We start from the raw sequence: 18480 nt of genomic DNA on the forward strand, positions 1-18480 counted from the left end.
GTTCGATATAACGATCTACAGGGTGGGCCTTTATATAGATACACCGTAACAACATGGGAATGGTTGGTGATATTAAAGTCCTGTTTGTGGCACATTAGTATATGTGAGGGGCAAACTCCTCAAGATGGGTGGTGACCATGGTGGCCATTTAGAAGTCGGCCATCTTGGATACAACTTTTGTTTTTTCAATAGGAAGAGGGCCATGTGACACATCAGACTTATTGGTTCACAAGAAAAACAATGGTGTGCTTGGTTTCAACGTAACTTTATTCTTTACCGTCGCTGTTGCGAACCACAACGCATAAAAACAGGCGCTTGTCCGTCCGTAGTGTGGTTATATTAAATATAAGAGAAAGAGAGAAGTTTAAGAAATGAATATAGCCACTACAGTGACATCAAAACCATGAAAAAATATTGCCGTAAAGAGTTTATTTTGCGACACCACGAAACAAACGACAGCGTAAAATGAAACGATAGACGTTTTTATATCGTCATCCGATATATATCGTTATATCGAACAGCCCTACTCCAGAGTTCACTTTTTAATTTACTCGATTACTTCTCCACACTCTGGACTCTTTGCTCAGTTCAGCTATGGTTCCCCTGTTGCTCTGTATGGACAGCAACCCATGCATTTCTCCATGTAATCTGCTCTGTCATGGCTCAATATTCCACCTGAGATCTGCTCAGCTTGCAGTACTGATTCATCTTTTATCTAGCTACAGTCCATTAGCTGCTACATTCACAATAATGGTGTGATGTTGTCTGGGCGGGCCTTCCCCACACTGGACCTACATGAAGACCGAAAACAAAGAAACAATGTATGTATGCACAATTAAGTTAATTCATAACTTAATGAATTAACAACATAATAAAACATAAAGTAACATGTGACTGAATATTTGCTTTAATTTGCTGAATGTTTGATTTTGCTGGCAACATAGTGTTTACACAAAGAAACCTGGGATAGTCAGTGCAGCAATGTTATTCTGACAATAGCAAATCATAGTAAATAAATATATGGAGAGAATAATGTGCTTAATGTGCAAAAAGTCAATACTTCTGGGACAAGTTGAAAGTTTTACGACTGCTCATCCACTTTGTCACACAGGGCACCAGAACCATTGTCTCCTGTGGGCTGCAAGCTGGGGGCCTCTATGGATTGTGTGTTAGTTTATCCAGTAATTGCCAGATGACATTGGAATCTGGGAGTTTAGAGGCTGGGTCAGCTCAATGCCTCTCCTTTGTGTGCCACTAGCTGTTTCTGGGCAGGGTTTTTGGTGCACTGTGTCAAAGCAATCTGGGAAGCCATAGTTTACTCTACTGACTTATCTTAGGAGACAATAGCGATTATGTGGCAGTATGCAATGTATTTTCAGTTGAAAACATTGGAAGCCAACACTATCATGCTGCAGGTACTGGGAGTCTCCCTACAGCCTAGAAGCTAGTCTCTGGTACCTTCTCAGTTTCACCTGGACACAGGTCCCGGTTCCCCTCCAAAGCAGCACAAACAAAGTCATAACACAAAAGAGAAAAAAATATCAAAATTGACAAAGGCAGACCACATAAAACTACATTGTTGGCTGCATACAGTTGTTATCTTATGTTAACCCACAATCGTCGAACTTCTTTCATCTACGTGAAATTCTCAGAGAGTGAGAAGAGGCTGCAGGTCAGACTCAAACCCTGAATGCATCTCTTAAAAATATGATGAGGGGGGGGGGGGGGGGGGGCAATGTTATTTTTGTATGACTGTGTTATGAATGACTATTCTATTTTAATAATCGGATGACTGCTCAAGATAGGAGATTAAAATTTTAGGGTCCATGAGAGAGAAAAGCACACCAGGACATCAGAGGAGACAGAATAAGAAATACATAAAACATCATTAAAAAGTCTTGTAAGGCAAGATTCCCTTTTGTAATGTGATTTAATGCTATTTTAGCATGTTTAAATAATTTGGGACTGAACCTTTCCACAGAAAAGTGTTTATAATTATTAAAATTCAATAGAATAAAACTTATAATAAAATTCAATGCAAACAAAAGAGTAGTCTAGAAGGAAGGACATAATGAAGGTTTAACCATCAGTCTGTCTCTCTGACATTACAGGAAACAACCTGCATTCCAGCTGCATCATCAGCAGGGCACACAGCCAAAGACATAAATCACACAAAAACACACAAAGATAATAATTCAATATGACCAATAAGAGCTTGTGGCTTTGTGTTTTAAAATTTGAAGTAAAAAATGGCGGATATAATTGCTATGAGACTGTTAATATTCCAAAGGTGTGATATTTCGATAGCGAATAATTACACAATTGTTTGTTTGTGAATGGTATGTTAGTTTGTGCAGAGTCTCTAATGCCCATAGGTGTAAATTTGAAGAGAGACACATTTAAAACACACCGCAGCTTCAAAAAGTCTGAAAATAAAGTAGGTTGAGAGGACAGTAATGTCTTACTGCCCCTGTGCCCCCCACTTACTGGAACAGAAAATAAAAATCTCCCCATACAGCTAACAGCACACTGCAATAATCATAATCCCGGCTCACTGCTTCAGCAGGCTGTTATGGCTATTATGACTCATCTGAGCGCAAACAGACATCCCTGTTGTCATTACAGATCAAACTTGTGAGGAATGCTCACCATTCCTGCGCAAATGTGTCATTTTTCTTAATGCCTGCGTGTGGAAAATAGATATTAGGAAACAGCGTCTTCAGTTCTTTTAGTTCTTTCACCTGGTGGACTCTTCGCCTACAACAGCAGTGCTGGGTCAGAACGGATTCCACCCATTGAATCCCTTAAATGATGGTACCTTTCTGTTTGTGTTGGCTCTCGTCACATGCTGACGTAACAAACAGTGACAGACATCTGGCGCAGACGCTGAATAGCCCGCATAATGACGCGCTGATGGAGCAGCTTGTTGAGCCGGCTCCAAACACTCAGGAGCTTGTGTATCGCAAGTTGAAGGCTAATGTAAAGTTCATATCCTGCTAATCGCTTTGGCTACTTTTACACTAAGTTGTCTTTTAAGTAGTAGAAAAAGAGCGGCTCAGAGGAGCTGTTGGTCTTTACAGATAAATTAGAGGAACTTACCTGGAGGAGATGCTTGGTGTCAGCAGTGCGGTTTTAGAGTTTTAGCACTTCCCAGGTAACTTAGCTCTAAGGGTCAAAATCAAGTCCTGCGGTTTCACGGCAGGTTTAAGGTTCTTTTCTCGGACTTTTGAGACGTCGTAGTTTCTACATGCCGCATGTTTCTCTGCTTGGATCAGGTGCACTGACAAACTCCACCCCTTTCCACCCGTTGCTGTTTCAACACAACTCCACCTTAGCAAATAATGCTGGCTGTACCGGTCTAACTGGGAGATCAGTAGTACTACTCGTGAAATTTATGACAAGCCACAAGACACCTCATGCCCCTTCAGCATTACCACTATAACAACACACATACATCGTTTTAGAAAAGAAAATGCAAAACAGTAACTGATAAATGTCTGTCAGCAACTCATTGAAATCACAATGTGAAAAACATGTTGATAAAGCTTAGAAGATCATTAAAATGAAAACAGGTTGTTGCTGGCCTTAAAATGAATAAAAAAAAGTCATAAATTCACTCCACATTTCATTTTTCAAACACTGCTAATGATGAACAAATCTTACCTGCTCGTTTGTGCAGTCCTGATGTCCTATGATAATGGTTTTATGTTGAGGATATTTTTGCCTCACATGGTCCAGGACCTCTTTCTTCCTCTCCACATGTGTGTGCTGCATTATGAGGCTGTCCATCTGGCTGTGTCTGCTGCTGCTGTTATTGGTGGGGTAGCTTCGAGGTAAGGTATTGGGAGAGCATCGATATGGACTGTAGGAGAAGTCAGGGTTAGACAACAGGCTTCTGGAGGTGTGTTCTTTCTTCTGTAGCAGACAGTCTATGCTGTTGTCCCCCACAGCAGAGGCAGAAGAGGCTCTCGAAGGGGAGATACTTGGATCTAAGTTGGAAGGATGAGAGGAAAAAGGAGTGATGGTAGAAGGAAGTGCAGAGAGAACGAAGATTTACAGGAGAAAAAAACTTATATGACAGGATGACTTTTTTCAGTTCTCAACTTTGAATTTTCAGTGTATCAGAGTTGATCGCTACCATTCTCAATCTAACGCTCTTCTGTAGATTCTTGCGTGGTGGTGTCTCTGTGGTCTTTTTATGTCTTTCCTCAAATCTCTGTTGTGGGAATGGCTGTAGCTCAGGCAGTTGAACAGGGCATCTATTAATCAAATCCCTGGCTATTCCAGTCTGAAAGCGAAGTATTTTGGACCATTTTTCAGGTTCAGTGCCCTAAATTAAACACAGAGAACCAGCTGCGCCTTGTAATTTTTTAAATGTTTGAAACACTATTATTTCTCACATTTTGTTCATTCAACTAATAGTCCTAATAGAATGTAATATTTAAATTATAGTTATCCATTATACCCTGCTGCTTCCTTATGTTCCATCCTTTCAAAATCTTTCCAGAAATAAGCAAACAGTCTCACTGAACTAATATACGATGGAGCTAAAGGCGCCATATGAGCGCATAAATTGTTGACTTCAGTCAGGTTTTTTAGTCTTAAATTGTGATTAGCTTCACTGATGACCTATGATGCCTCTATGAAATTTGTTTACCAATATGACAAGAGGTCAAGACTAGAGTAGATTCAGCAGAGACCTTAATTCAAGTTCAAATTTTATTTGTCATATACACAATCATACATAATACAATATAAAGTGAAATGCTTGTTGCTGTGCAAAGCCTGACCTTAAAAAAACTACACATAGACATAAAAGTAAACAAAACGAAACTAGAAATGAAACTAAACTAACTAGAAATTTGCATAATATACAAATTTAAAATTCCAAAATTAACAGTAAAAAATTACAGTAAAATTGAAGGTAAAAAACAATATTTAAAAAAATAGAACGTGCAAAAAAAGTAAATTTAAGAAAATATAAAAGTGTGCAAGTTGAGAGTGTGCAAATAAACAGTGTGCAGTGTAACAGTTTGAGGTGGAATAAACTGTTGCTGATGTATAGTAATGAGAGAGAGAGTCCAGTCCTACACCTGATTCAGGGACCGAATAGCCTGAGGGAAGAAGCTCCTCCTCATTCTCTCTGTTTGGCCTCCTCACTGTTGAGGTCTGGGAGGACTTCAGGCGAGCAGGTGGAACAGACAGAAAGGAAGCTGAAAACGAGTGGCGTGTATGAGGGGGTGAGCACGCATGGAGAAGATCAGATAAATATGGAGGAGCAAGGTTATGAAGTGTTTTGAAAGTAAGAAGCAGGATCTTGAAATTGATATGGAGGTGAACTGGAGCAGATGGTGATCTGTGAGTAAGTAGTTAAGCAAACCAGAGAGATAAGAGGTTAACCAGGTGAGTGGTATGTTACTGATGCCAAAAGATGTTAATCTATGAGGAAGGATGCAGTGACAGACAGTATCAAAAGCTGCTGTAAGGTCAAGGAGAAAGAGGATAGTGATGAGTCCAGAGTCAGCTGCAAGCAAAACAATCATTTGTGGTTTTTACTAGAGCTATTTCTGTACTATGAAATGAATGATCACCAAATAGAAACTGTTCATACAATTTATTTCTAGTGAGGTGTCTATGAACCTGTGCAGCTACTATATTTTTGTGAATTTTGGCAAATTTGAGGAAAGGCAAATTTAAAATTGCTCTACAATTATTCAAATGGGCAGTGGATTGAGTTTACGCTATGATAACTTTTACTTACTAATAATAGAAGATATTTGAATTATTATAGGAAGTTCAAAACTGGATAGAGAAGATAACAGTTGAGTAGGAGAAAACATGCAAATAGAACAATTGACCACAAGAAGAGGGCAACTGTGAAGATTAACAATTTTGGTATTTAAAAAAGTCCATAAATTTGTTACAGACTGCAGCAGAGTGGGTATGTCTGGCAAAGGTATCTGGAGGTTTAACAATATTATGTAATATAGAAAACAAAGTACGAGTATTTTCATCAGTGCACTTAATAATAGAAGTGTTGTAAGATGATTTAGCATGATAAATAGCTTCTTCATAATGTTGTATATGACTGAGATAGATATCCTTAAGTCTTAAGAATAGTACGTCCATTTTTGCTGAAGACACATTCCAGGTGGCGGCCAACAGCTTTGAGTTGGTGAAGTTCAGATGAATATTAGGAGGCAGAACGGGAAAAGGAAGTTCTTCGACTTGAAAAATATAGTAGCTGTGCAGGTTCATAGACACCTCGCTAGAAATAACTTCAGAATGGAGGAATGCAAGAGGTTTAGTCATCTGTGGAAGCTGAGGCATTTAAGGTTGGTAAATGACTAATGCAAACGCCTTACCTAGCAGACAATTTAAATACAGGTATAGGTTCAGAGAATGAAAAAACTTCTCTAACTATATTAAGCAATAAGTATAGAGAGAGAGCAGCAGCAGCCAAAATGCGCCAGCGTCCACTCAATGCTCTCGTGTCTCCACAGAAGATCCAAGCGGTCAAGGAATGACCATTTCCCACCTCCTGAAAACAGCTTCAACGCTTCCTCAGCTTTGCTAATTTTTATCGCTGTTTCATACGAAACTACAGCCAGGTAGCTGCACCACTCACCACTTTCACCTCCACCAAAAAACTCTTCCACTGGAGACCTGAAGCTGAATCAGCTTTCAAAAAGCTCAAACATCTGTTCCCCTCAGCTCCTGTTCAGATTCATCCTGTCACCACTAAATCATTTGTTGTTGATGTGTCTGATGTTGGAGTCGGAGCGATGCTTTTGCATCACTCTGGACCCCGAGCTACAACCCTGTGCATTGTTTTCATGCTGTCTCTCCCCCGCGGAGCAAAATTGTAATGTAGGAGACAGAACTGTTAACTATAAAACTGGCCTTAGAAGAGTGGCATCATCTGCTAGAGCGGGCTGAACTTCCATTCACTGACAATAAGAACCTCACTTACCTCAAGACAGTTAAACGCCTGGATGCCCACCAGGCCTTGTGGTCCTTATTCTTTGACTGTTTCAAGTTTGCTATGTCCTTCCATCCAGAGTCCAAGAACACCAAGGCAGATGCCTTGTTCCACTAGTACGCCCCTGACGCAGATCCCTCAGAGCTGTCAACTGTGCTACCTGCCTTCTGCCGCGTGGGCCTCATCTCTTGGGGGATTGAGGAAATGATTCGGCAGGCTCTGCCAGATCCAGGAACTGGGCCCCTGGGCTGGCGACATGTCCCCTCAGAAGCATTAGCTTTGGTACTAAGCTGGGCCTACAGGTTTTCATGTCATCATGAGGTAGGTCGGACCATCCCTCTGCTGAAGCGTCACTTCTGGTGGGGAATGACAGAGAAGGATGTGCAGGACTAGTGCTGGTCTGTGCTGGCAGCAAGACCAAAACTCAGAAGCCATTGGGCCTGCTTCAGCCTCTATCCATACCTTCTTGGCTATTGTGGCAGGACGTAGGCGGTGGTGCCGCGGCTGGGAAGGCGGACGCACCTGCGCGGCATCGCAATCATGCCTCACCAGCTTAAGAGTGGTGTAGGGTCCTGTCATGTTGTTGTTGTTGTTGGTGTGTGGCTGGCAGTTGGAATGCTGCAGCCTAGTCGTGTGAACAAGCTACCGTGTTAATACAGAGATGCTTAAAAGCATAAACATGCCGTGGTTTATCACACCCCTGTTCCCATATTTCTCTCGTTTTTGTCACTGACTTACCTGTCTCCACAGGAAAATCAGTAATCCCTTCTGTACTTGACAGATTCTCTAAGGCAGCACACTTCATTGGCCTGGACAAACGCCCCACAGCCACAGAAACAGTGAAGCTTGTGGTATATCACATCTTCAAACCTCATGGAATCACCTCGGAGATCACCTCGGACAGAGGCCCCCAGTTCACCTCATAGGTTTAGAAATCTTTCTGTTCTAGGGGCCCAAGTCAACCTCAGCTCCAGTTACCACCCAAAGACCAACAGCCAGACAGAACGGCTGAATCAGGAGTTGGAATCCACTCTCCACTGTGTCATCACTCACAACCTGTCCACCTGTACCTCAAATCTCCCGTCGGTAGAGTAGGCGCACAATGCACACACCTCATCATCCGCCGGTCTCTATTTGAAGCGTCACTCAGCTTGCTTCCAAAGGAGGAGGCTGACATCACAAATCCTTCACTCCAGCACCACCTCCGGGACTGGCGCAACGTTTCGGTCAGAACTCTGGAAGCCTTGCATAAAGCTGTCAACCACCAGCACCACTACTCGGATCAGCTTTGGACACCAGCACCCCAGTACACCCCTGGAAAGAAGGTATGGCTATTCCTCTCAAGTCAAACTCCCGTAAACTGAACCATGGTGCAAGATGGTTCATTGGGCCCTATGATATCGACACCATCATCTCTGCCACAGTTCTGGGTCACTTTGACCTAGCATTTTCAGTTTCTTGTATTTTGGTATTTTTCTGTATTATGGTTTATTTTGAGATTCTTTAGTTGTCCTGTTTTGAATATGATAGTCCTACGTTTCAGTGTTATTCTGAGTTTGTTCTTAGGTTTAGTTCAGTGCCTGTCATGTTTCCTGTTTTACTTTGAAGGTCTGTGTCTCATATTAGTGTGTCCGGTGTTACTCTCCGATGTGTTGTCATTATGTTTTATTCGAGTCAGCTGTGTCCTCATGTGTCGCCACTTCTCCTGATCACCTCATGTGTATTTCTGTGTTTGCTCAATTATCTTAGTTTTTCCCAGTGTAGGTTTTCAGTTAGCTCTTACCCATGTTTGCTTCCATTTGAGTAGTATTCATGTCAGCCACAATAAAGGCTCGTTTTTGGTTTGTAACTGAAGTTCAGTCTCCTCGCCTCTGTCTGCTCCTGGGTCCACTCACTCACTTCACTCGGTCTGCCCCACGCCTCGACTGTAAAAATCTCACCATCCGCTGTCAAACTCAAACTCCCTACATCTCTAAAGATTCATCCCGTGTATCACAGGTTATGCCAGTACTCAGCCCATTACTTTCTTTTCTTTGTGCTACAGCTCTCTGGTCATGAAACTGCTCCACTCCTCAGTTAAGCTTAGACATCAGATCATACTTCCAGCATTTGCCACCCAGCTTCACGCGCCGTCTCCCGGAATGGGGTTTCAATATCGCACCTACCTGCCCTCTTGTTACTACTCCTCACAGGATCCCTTGGAACTCAGGTCAGCCCTCATCGCGGACCGTCACCCCCCCACCCCCCCAAAGCATCACAGACTCTTCCTTCAAACTAAGCCATTCACACTTCACTCCTGGATAAGTAGTTAACAGTTCCCCGCTACCCACCTCTCCTCTGTTCACAGTTCACTGCATTAGACCATTACACCCTTGCCATGTCTAGTCACCAAGCCACGAGTCCCTTGTTGAATTTACTCTTGCATTCACGTTCTGTAAATAAAGCTTGTGTGTCTGCTGTGTCTGCATCGGGCTCTGCCTTTGAGTCCACCATCACATACAGGCGCCTTTTGACAGATGCTAAAAATACTCCATGTATATTTTAAAGACTTCACAAAGCCTGCAGCTATTAACCGCTGCTCCTCTGCTCCTCTTTGTAGTTTTCACAGTTTGCTGAGATGAAACAATATCTTTTACTTGTACATGTAACTTCCCCCCAGTATCTTCACTGTAACTTGATTGCATGACTTTAATAAGCTTTGGCATTACACAGGCCAAGGATTGTTAGTGGAGTTTAAATGTCACTGATTCAGCCCTAACTCCAACCTACTCCCATAGCTGCTGAGAATGATGCCATCAGTATAGATGTGTGGCATTTCCATCCACTCCTCACATCTACAGGCTCCGACATACACACATATTGTGTCGGATCGGTAGTCCATTGTGGCCGACCTGCCCGTTGTGCTCGTGTGTGCTGTTTTTTGTTAGTGTCTCCTTGTGTTTTTGTTTTTCTCTCGCTCCTGGATGTTTTGGTCGCCGATGCAACTTCTCAATCTGGAAGTGTCCAGTGCTGGAGGTAGCCGGACCTGCCGCTCGTCACCCCTCATCAGCTGTGCTGACTGAGTCAGAAGAGCAACCTATTTAGCAGTGCAGCCAGGCTCCAGTTAACGCTGGATCATTGAGTTAATCCTCATCAGTACGGCTGTGATTAATCATGTCTGAACCTCGCTTATTGTTTATCTGTCAACGTGTGTGTGTTTTTGTTGTCAGGAATTGGGAGCAAAGAGTGTCTTTCACGAGAGCAGATTCACGGGAGAAGTACGAGAGAGGAGCCACGGGTCGGAGCACGGTAAAGGATTGTAAAACAAAACAAAACCAACAACGACAGCACAGCTGATTTACAACACAGGTGAAACATAAGAAACACTCTGATTCTGACTGTACTCACTGTTACTTATAAATACTTCGTACAGGTATACCTATTTATCTTCATGTTTCGATGGAAAATATTACAATTATATAATTATAATTTATATAATATATAATTTCAAAATGAACTGTTTTCTGTTTACCAATTTTCTTCATTATGATTTCAGTTATCCCATGACAACTGTAAGTAATCTTGATCAGACTTTCAGGTAGCACAGAAGGAGACTGGCAGGTTAAAACAATGTCAGCTGACAACCATAACAGTTCAGTGCACTAGCATGAGGATATATGTTTATTCAGGAGTGTTTATACACTCCTCAAAAATTATAGGAACAGTTTTTATTAGAGTATATCATCAAGTCATTTACACTTGTGGGATGTTAATGTGGTCAGTTAAGTAGCTGGGGGGATTGTTAATCACTAATCAGCTGCTTTGGTGTTAATGAAATTAACAACAGGTGCACTAGAGGGGGGAAATAAGACAGCCCCCTCCACTCCCCCAAACAGGAAAGGCTTTACATATGGAGGACACTGATATTTTTCCCTTCTGGTCTTTTCTGACTGTACTTTTGCATTTGGCTCAGTGTCACTATTGGTAGCTTGGCCTGGACACTCCAGAAGTTGCACAGTGGTCCAACTCCTCCAAGGTGGCACATCAACATGTGCCATTGCCAGAAGGTTTGCTGTGTCTTCCAGAACAGTCTCAACACCATAGAGGAGAGATAGGAGATAGGAGGTTCCTCAAGAAGAGCTGGACAGGATCATAGAAGGTCCTTAACCTATCTGCAGGACTGGTCTCGGCTCCTTTGTGAAGGAGGAACAGGATGAGCACTGACAGATCCCTACAAAATGACCTTCTGCATGCCACTGGTGTGAATGTCTGACCAAAAATGTGTTTTCAAAGTGCTCCTTTAGTATTTTTGAGCAGTGTACATTGCTGCTTCATAGTTCAAATATGAAATTGTCATATTTCAAACAGCTCTATAGTCTGTCCTGTATTAGGAGAAATATGCAAATTAACCAGCGCACATTAACGCATCACATCTACACATCGTAGGTTACATTAAAACACGTATTAGTGTGTGTATTGTGTCATCAAGTATGTTTTATAAGTTTTTAGAAGTGGTAGAAATGGAAACTTATGTTTAAAACATTTCAATGTTTATTTTGTCTTTTACCTTGTCATGAGTTACCACAGTAAACCAACTCGTAAATCTCCAGTTAAATAGTAAAAATCACAGTTTATCACAGTTATTGCAGTCCTTTCAAGGATTTCAAGGACTGCAATAGCTTCCATGTAGAAATATACAACTAAATATCTTGTTTAATAACTTTGATCCCTGGCTGCTCTAGTTTGCATGTCAAATATCCTTGGGCAAGATTCTATTTTTTGTTGCTTGTATGGCCAAAAATCGTTGAATAATAATGGACACCAGTACTTAACGAGCATAAGTTTTAAATTCACCCATTTCTTGTAGTGTACAGATACAGAGTATATTTACGTCATCTTCTTGACATTTAAACCTGTCCTGGAGCATTGTCTGAAATAAGGACATTTTTTCTGGTTAGATGGAAAATCATTTTCTAACATAGCTGGAAGGATTTGTTTTTTTTATTGTGAGTGGACAAAAACATTTTCTTTAAATGTAAACACTATGATACCTGAACTTTCTTTGTGTAAAAACTAAAAATGAAACTAACACATTCATATGTGATCAAGTTTGGATTTGTCACCTTGCTCAGTTTTCTTAATATAATAGCACTACAAAATAAAAACACATGCACAACATCGTATATCAGCTTCACACATGCAGTTTAAACAAAAGTAAAAATTCTGTTAATCAGCAGTATTGATCTACAGTGCTATGAAAAAGCATTCGTCTCTGTCCTGATTCCTTGTTTTTTCACATTTTTATCATGCTTGAATGTTTCAGTATACCAAACAAATTTTATTATTAGACAAAAATAATCAGAGTAAATACAAAATGCAGATTTGATTGAAATGGTTATTTCATTAATTAAGCTATCTCAAAGTACCTGGCACCTACCGCTGACATATCTATAAGTCTGGAATGTTCTAATGAATCTAATGCTTTGGGACTACAGCAAACCATAGTGACAGCCATTATCCCACAAATAGAAGAAAATTTTAAATAGTGATGAACCTAGGAGTGTCCAGCCTACCAAAATTGCTCCAAGACAACACCAATGTCTCATCCAGGAGATCTCCAAAGAAGCCATAACCAAGAAGAATTGCAGGTTTCACTTTCCTCAGTTAGGTTCAGAGTTCATGATTCAACAGCATGAAAAAGAATGGGCAACAATGGCATCCATGGGAAACCACGAAGGCAAAAAACCACTCCTGCCAACATCATCTTGGTGATCTCCAAGAAAATATTTTGTGTACCGAGGAGACAACCTTTTGGAAGGTTTGCATTACATCTGGTGTAAAACAACACAGCATTTCATATAAAGGTTATAATACTAACAATCAAACATGGTGGTGGTTGTATGACAGTCTGATGCTGTTTTGCTGCTTCAGGACCTTAATGAATTGCCATAAATAACAGAACTGGGAATTCAGCTCTCTACCAGAAGATCCTGTAGAAGAATGTCTGCACATTACGTCCTGACACCCAAGCATGCGTAGGTTATTCAGCAGCACAATGATCTAAAACCAGCAAATAGACTAAATGGTTCAAAAATGCACAGGCATGACCTTAAATAGCTCATTCATGCTTGAAACCCTACCAAAATGGCTCAATTAAAACAATTCAGCCATGAATACTGGGCAAAAAATTCCTCCGCAGTGATGTGAAAGATTTACCAGTTATCACAAATGGTTTGTTGCCACCCTTGCTGCCAAAGGTGGCACAACTAGGTCTTAGGTTTAGGTTTATTTTCTCACACAGGGTTAAGCAGGTTTGGATAGCTTATATCCCATAATAAATTAAGTCATCATTTAAAAACTACATTTTGTGGTAACTAATGTTGTCTTTGTCCAATATTAAATTAGTGTGATGATCCAAAACATATAAAATATGCCAAAATATGCAAATATGTACATACATTGGGGTTTCTCATAGTGGACGAGAGCGTTTATTCCCTGTGCCTTCGGGTCAGGGAACCAGCCTTCTTGGAGTACCTGGGTGGGGTGCTTGAGGGTGCTCTGCCTGGGGACACTGTTGTCCTACTGGGAGACTTCAGTGCTCATGTGGGCAACGACAGTGAGACCTTGAGGGGCATGATTGGGAGGAACGGCCTCCCGGATCTGTTCTGGTCACTGACATATGTTCTGGTCACTCAGGAAAAGAGAGAGACTGAGCTGTTAACTGATCACCACCTGGTGGTGAGTTGGATCAGGTGGCAGGGGAGGATGCTGGACAGACCTGGTGTACCTAACCGTATAGTGAGGGTGCACTGGGAATGCCTGGCAGAGGCCACAACAGCATTCTGAGGGAGACTGGGGACTGGTCCAAACCATGTTCAGCACCTCCGTTGCCCTGAGCGGCTGCAAGGTGGTTGGTGTCTGTCATGGTGGTAACCCCTGAACCAAACGGTGGACACCAGAGGTGAAGGGAGCCACCAGGCTGAAGAAGGAATCCTATCGGGCTTGATTAGCCTGTGAGACTTTGGAGGGAGCTAATAGGTATTGACAGGACAAGCGGAACACAGCTTGGGCAGATGCTGAGTCAAAAACTGGAGTGTGGGAGGAGTTCAGAGACGCCATGGAAAAAGACTTTCAGACTGCCTCGAAGAGATTCTAGCAAATCATCAGGCAACTCAGGACTGTGTATAGTGCAGGTGGAACGCTGACTTCAACTGAGAAAATTGTCAGGTGGTGGAAGGAATACTACAAGGACGTCCTTAATCCCACCAAAATGTCTTCCAAGGAGGGATCAGAGTCTAGGGTCAAGGGGGATGACTGGCCAATCTCTGGAGGCAGTTAAACAATTCCTTGGTGGCATAACCTCTGGGGTACATAATAATAATGTTAATGTATACTGCTGATAGATGAGAGGCATCTGGAATGCTGTATGCCAGGAGGGAACGAGACTTCGATTCACTGAACCACACCAGGATCTACAGCAAAGACTTTGGAATGCCAGTCAGAGTGGAAAAGTGTAGTCGGATGGTAACAAAGAGAAGGATGGTAGTCAGAACAGAGGGAATTACATACCAGAAGGCAACAATTGCATACAATGTGGATAGCTATGAAGAGGCCGCTAGGAAAGCTGCACCAATTACCTACAGACAGTCCTAGTCCTGAGGGGTCAGCTGAATGGGAAGAACAAGATCTGAATGCTACATCCTTCCTGATATCAGATAAAGGAGGAAATAGAAGCCACTGAGATCAAAACCAGAAAACTCCTTAACATGCAGGGAGGGTTTCAAACAAAGTCCAGCACGCTGAAATTCTACACTAATTGTAGAAGGAGGCTGAGGACTGGTAAGTATCAGATCCACAATCCAGGGTGAAATGATAAAGATCCATGAGTACATCAGGAATATAGCCAGAAAGCACAGAGGCACTAATCATGGCAGAAGAAGCTCTAAGCCCAAGATCGATAGAAGCTAGGGTCTACCACACCAGACACGACCCCATGTGCAGGCTGTGCAAAGATGACCCTGGGTCAATCCAGCACATAACAGGAGTGTGCAAGATGCTAATAGGCAGGGCATGCATGAAATGCTTACAGGAATATCATCAGGAAGAAGGAACACAAGAAGCTCAAGAAATACCAATGACTGAAAGAGAAACTCGAGAAGATGTGGAGGATGAAGGCAACAGTGGTCTCCCATAATCAGAACACTGACCATGCAGTGACCCCCAAACTACTTGAGTGGCTCCAAGATGACATTATTTACACGGTGGAGATTCTCCTCAACCTGTGGCTGGATCACCCTCTGAAGGAGCTTCGCTGCGCAGTTGAAAGCCGGCTACAGCGGCTCTTTTCCAGCCTTCCATGGCTACTGGGATTGCTTCCTCCGATCGCACAGGACTTCATCTTTAACACACCAAACCTTCATCCAGCCACTACTGCTTCGCTGCCCGGCCTGCCGGAGGATGTTCTGTCCGGCCCGTTGGTCCAGCCTTCGAAAAGGAAGTGGCACTCACGCCGTCGATGCTCCTCGCTGTCAGTGCCCCTCGCTGTCGATGCCCCTCGCCACAGTCAGACCCCGGGATTTCAGATCGGCTGGCTGTGGTGAGTAAAAAGGACAATTTTTCTGTTTCGGACTTAAATCCCACACGGCTTGCCCCGTAAATCGTGACAGTTTTGCATTTTTTTAAATGTTTGAATGAAAAATGTTATATACACTGATGTTGGTCCACTCTTCGAGTACTTTCATCTAACACAATGAGAAAAACACAGTGAAGTGGAAAGGGAGTTTTTTCAATTTTACTCAAACAAGTCTGACTTTTAGACCATCAGGATGAAGGATTTTAAAATGACGGCTTATATATCCTTTCAAAACAAGTCAACATTCAATAATATCTTATCAATAATAACAACTTATGATACAAGCTGCTCTACTGGGAAAGTGCGTGCATGTGTTTGGTTGGACATGCAGTTACTTAGCTCAATGACTGGAGAAAACTGTGACAACCCATGATCTTTAAGAACCATAGACTCAGATTACACCATCAGCATGAAGAGACATTTACGTTGTACTTTATACAGGACAAACAGCTTGTGCTGTTGGGAAGCAGTGATCTTTTATGTAGAAAACCCCACCTCATTCCCACCCCAGCTCTGATTTTCCTTGCATTTGATCAATGCCATCTGACTCTCAGTGAATTAAAAGCATTTTGTATACAAGCCTTATATTCAGAGCTTCAAATATAATTGAACAAATCAGAACTCAGAAATAAACTGGTCAAAATTACCGTGTTAATGCAAATGAATCTGCCATCACAGTCAATGCGATTAAAAATTTTAATGCAATTAATGCATCTGAAGTGCAGAATAACTCAAAATCCCTGAATTTTTTCTGTCAACGCATTTCGGGCAGTTTGTTCAAGTAGAGTTACCATTGCACATGTGCAAATGGGCAATTGATCTGGTAGTGATGGGCAGCTGCACCAATCATTTCAATATGGAAGATGATAAACGCACATTGGCCCTTGATGGGAAATTTGAGTATTGAAAAAATAACAAGATGGAACAGTTGACCGACATAAAGTATTATGCACATTGTGCAAGAAGGAATTTTCTTTTCACTGAAGCACTTCCAGCTTAAAATATCACATTGACGTATGCTGCTAGCACTTTGGCCAATGCGTCACCCAGCTTGTGACAAACCACTCACGGAGCATCGGGGACTCAGTAAGGCTACGTCGGAAATATTGACAGACACAATTGAGAAGTGCATTACAACAAACTGCAGACCTATTAATATCGTTGCGCCTACATAGCTTTGGTTCCTCGTTTAAAGTGCCTCCCCAAGAGTGGCAGAGAGAGTGGATAAATGTATCCAGAGTTTTTTGTTAACATGGACGCGCAAGATGTTCAATAAACATGTTAAGTGCGTATATTTTCCCTTTTTTCTCAAGTATGTTTGGTCATGCAAAATGAAATGCAATTAATATAGAATAAAAAATTAATGATATTTAATCATGATTAATCAAAATTAATCCACTGTAACCGATTAAATATTTTAATTATTTGACAGCACTAATATATATTATATAGTATAGAATGTATGTATGTATACTGTTCTAGTATACAGGGGATTTTTTTTTTAAAGTTGTATTTCACAGGAGAGAACCTGTGCTAAAAGATTGAAAACTATTCAAAGTCTCTTTGAATTTAAGCATACATTCTTTGTGTTTATTCTGCATTTATTTCATTATATTGCATAAATGTCTGTTACAAGGTTAAATATAACATTGAAAAATGTAATTGCAACCAGGCTATTGATCAAGTAATTGCAATTAATCGCGATTAATTACAGAAAATTGTGAGATTCATTAGTCAATTTTTTAATCTATTGACAGCACTAAAATAAACAAATTATTTTTCAGATCCAAATCTCTGGAACCCTTAGATTTCAACTTTTCCTTTTTAGGTTTTTAACAGCAACCGTCTTCAGGTGTTTGCTCATTAGTCTTTACCTTACAACATAAAGCACCTCGAGGCTGTTGTGAATTGGTTCTATGTAACTAAAACTTATTTGAATTGAATTGTTCTGTCTTTAGACAAAGCCATCCCACTGGGATGGGTGTAGCTCAGGAGGTAGAGCAGGTCATTTGCTAATTAGAAGGTTGGATGCCTGACTGCTCCAGTTTACATGCCAAATATCCTTGGCCAAGATACTAACTATCCCCACAAGCTGCATGTCTTTGGACGGTGGGAGGAAGCCGGAGTACCCGGAGTGAACCCACGCAAACACGGGGAGAACATGCAAACTCCACACAGAAAGACCCCGGCCTGATGGTGGAATTGAACTCAGGACCTTCTTGCTGTGCAGCAACAGTGCTAACCACCGTGCCACCGTGCTGCCCACCGTCCAAAGACATGCAGCTTGTGGGGATAGGTTAATTGGAAAATCCAAATTGCCATTAGGAGTGAATGTGAGCACGAATGGTTGTCTGTCCCTGTGTGTTGGCCCTGCGACAGACTGGCGACCTGTCCAGGGTGTACCCCGCCTCTCGCCCTATGACAGCTGGGATAGGCTCCAGCGCCCCCCGCGACCCTGAAAAGGATAAGCGGAAGCGAATGGATGGATGGATGGATGGAAGATACTAACTAGTGATGTGTCGGTCACGAACAAAAGCGAACGACAGGAGCCGGCTGTGTTTTTTCTCTCTCAGCCCCTCTCTCACACAACACGTGAGTCTTGGTGCTTGTGCTGAGCAGAGGGGGGAAGGGTGGTAGTTACACTTGCAGTAGTACACAAACAGAGCAGGAGTAAGAGAGAGAATGAGAGCCAGGGGCAACAACAAGAGACAACACATTAGAAAGGTATAGTAAAGAAAATCAGTGACATCAAGAAAAGAAGCTAAATCTGGAACCATTTCAATTTTACTGACAATACATAGGCAGAGTGTAGAGTCTGCAAGAAAACAGGCACCTGAGAACTGTCCACCCATCAGTGTAATGGGAAGATAAAACAGCTAGTTGAGTG

At 41.9% G+C, this 18480-nt stretch overlaps 1 protein-coding gene across 2 annotated transcripts in view; it reads right to left on the reverse strand.

The window, feature by feature from the left end:
• Positions 1-18480, reverse strand: part of LOC147309166 (uncharacterized) — a 96756-nt gene that overhangs the window by 67265 nt on the left and 11011 nt on the right. The window contains exon 2 of one of the 2 annotated variants that reach the window (XM_086270591.1): positions 3664-3989. In XM_086270591.1, the coding sequence (XP_086126717.1) occupies positions 3664-3989 (326 nt within the window). Of the gene's footprint in view, positions 1-3099; positions 3292-3663; positions 3990-18480 lie in introns of those variants that run through there. The other variant, XM_086270590.1, reaches the window with a different exon arrangement.

The sequence above is a fragment of the Aulonocara sp. 'chitande type north' Nkhata Bay genome, linkage group LG18 (genome assembly GCF_057382095.1).
Source record: "Aulonocara sp. 'chitande type north' Nkhata Bay isolate Kocher_YH1m ecotype deep benthic linkage group LG18, A_spYH_male_GT1.1, whole genome shotgun sequence".
Classification (NCBI taxonomy): Eukaryota; Metazoa; Chordata; class Actinopteri; order Cichliformes; family Cichlidae; genus Aulonocara; species Aulonocara sp. 'chitande type north' Nkhata Bay.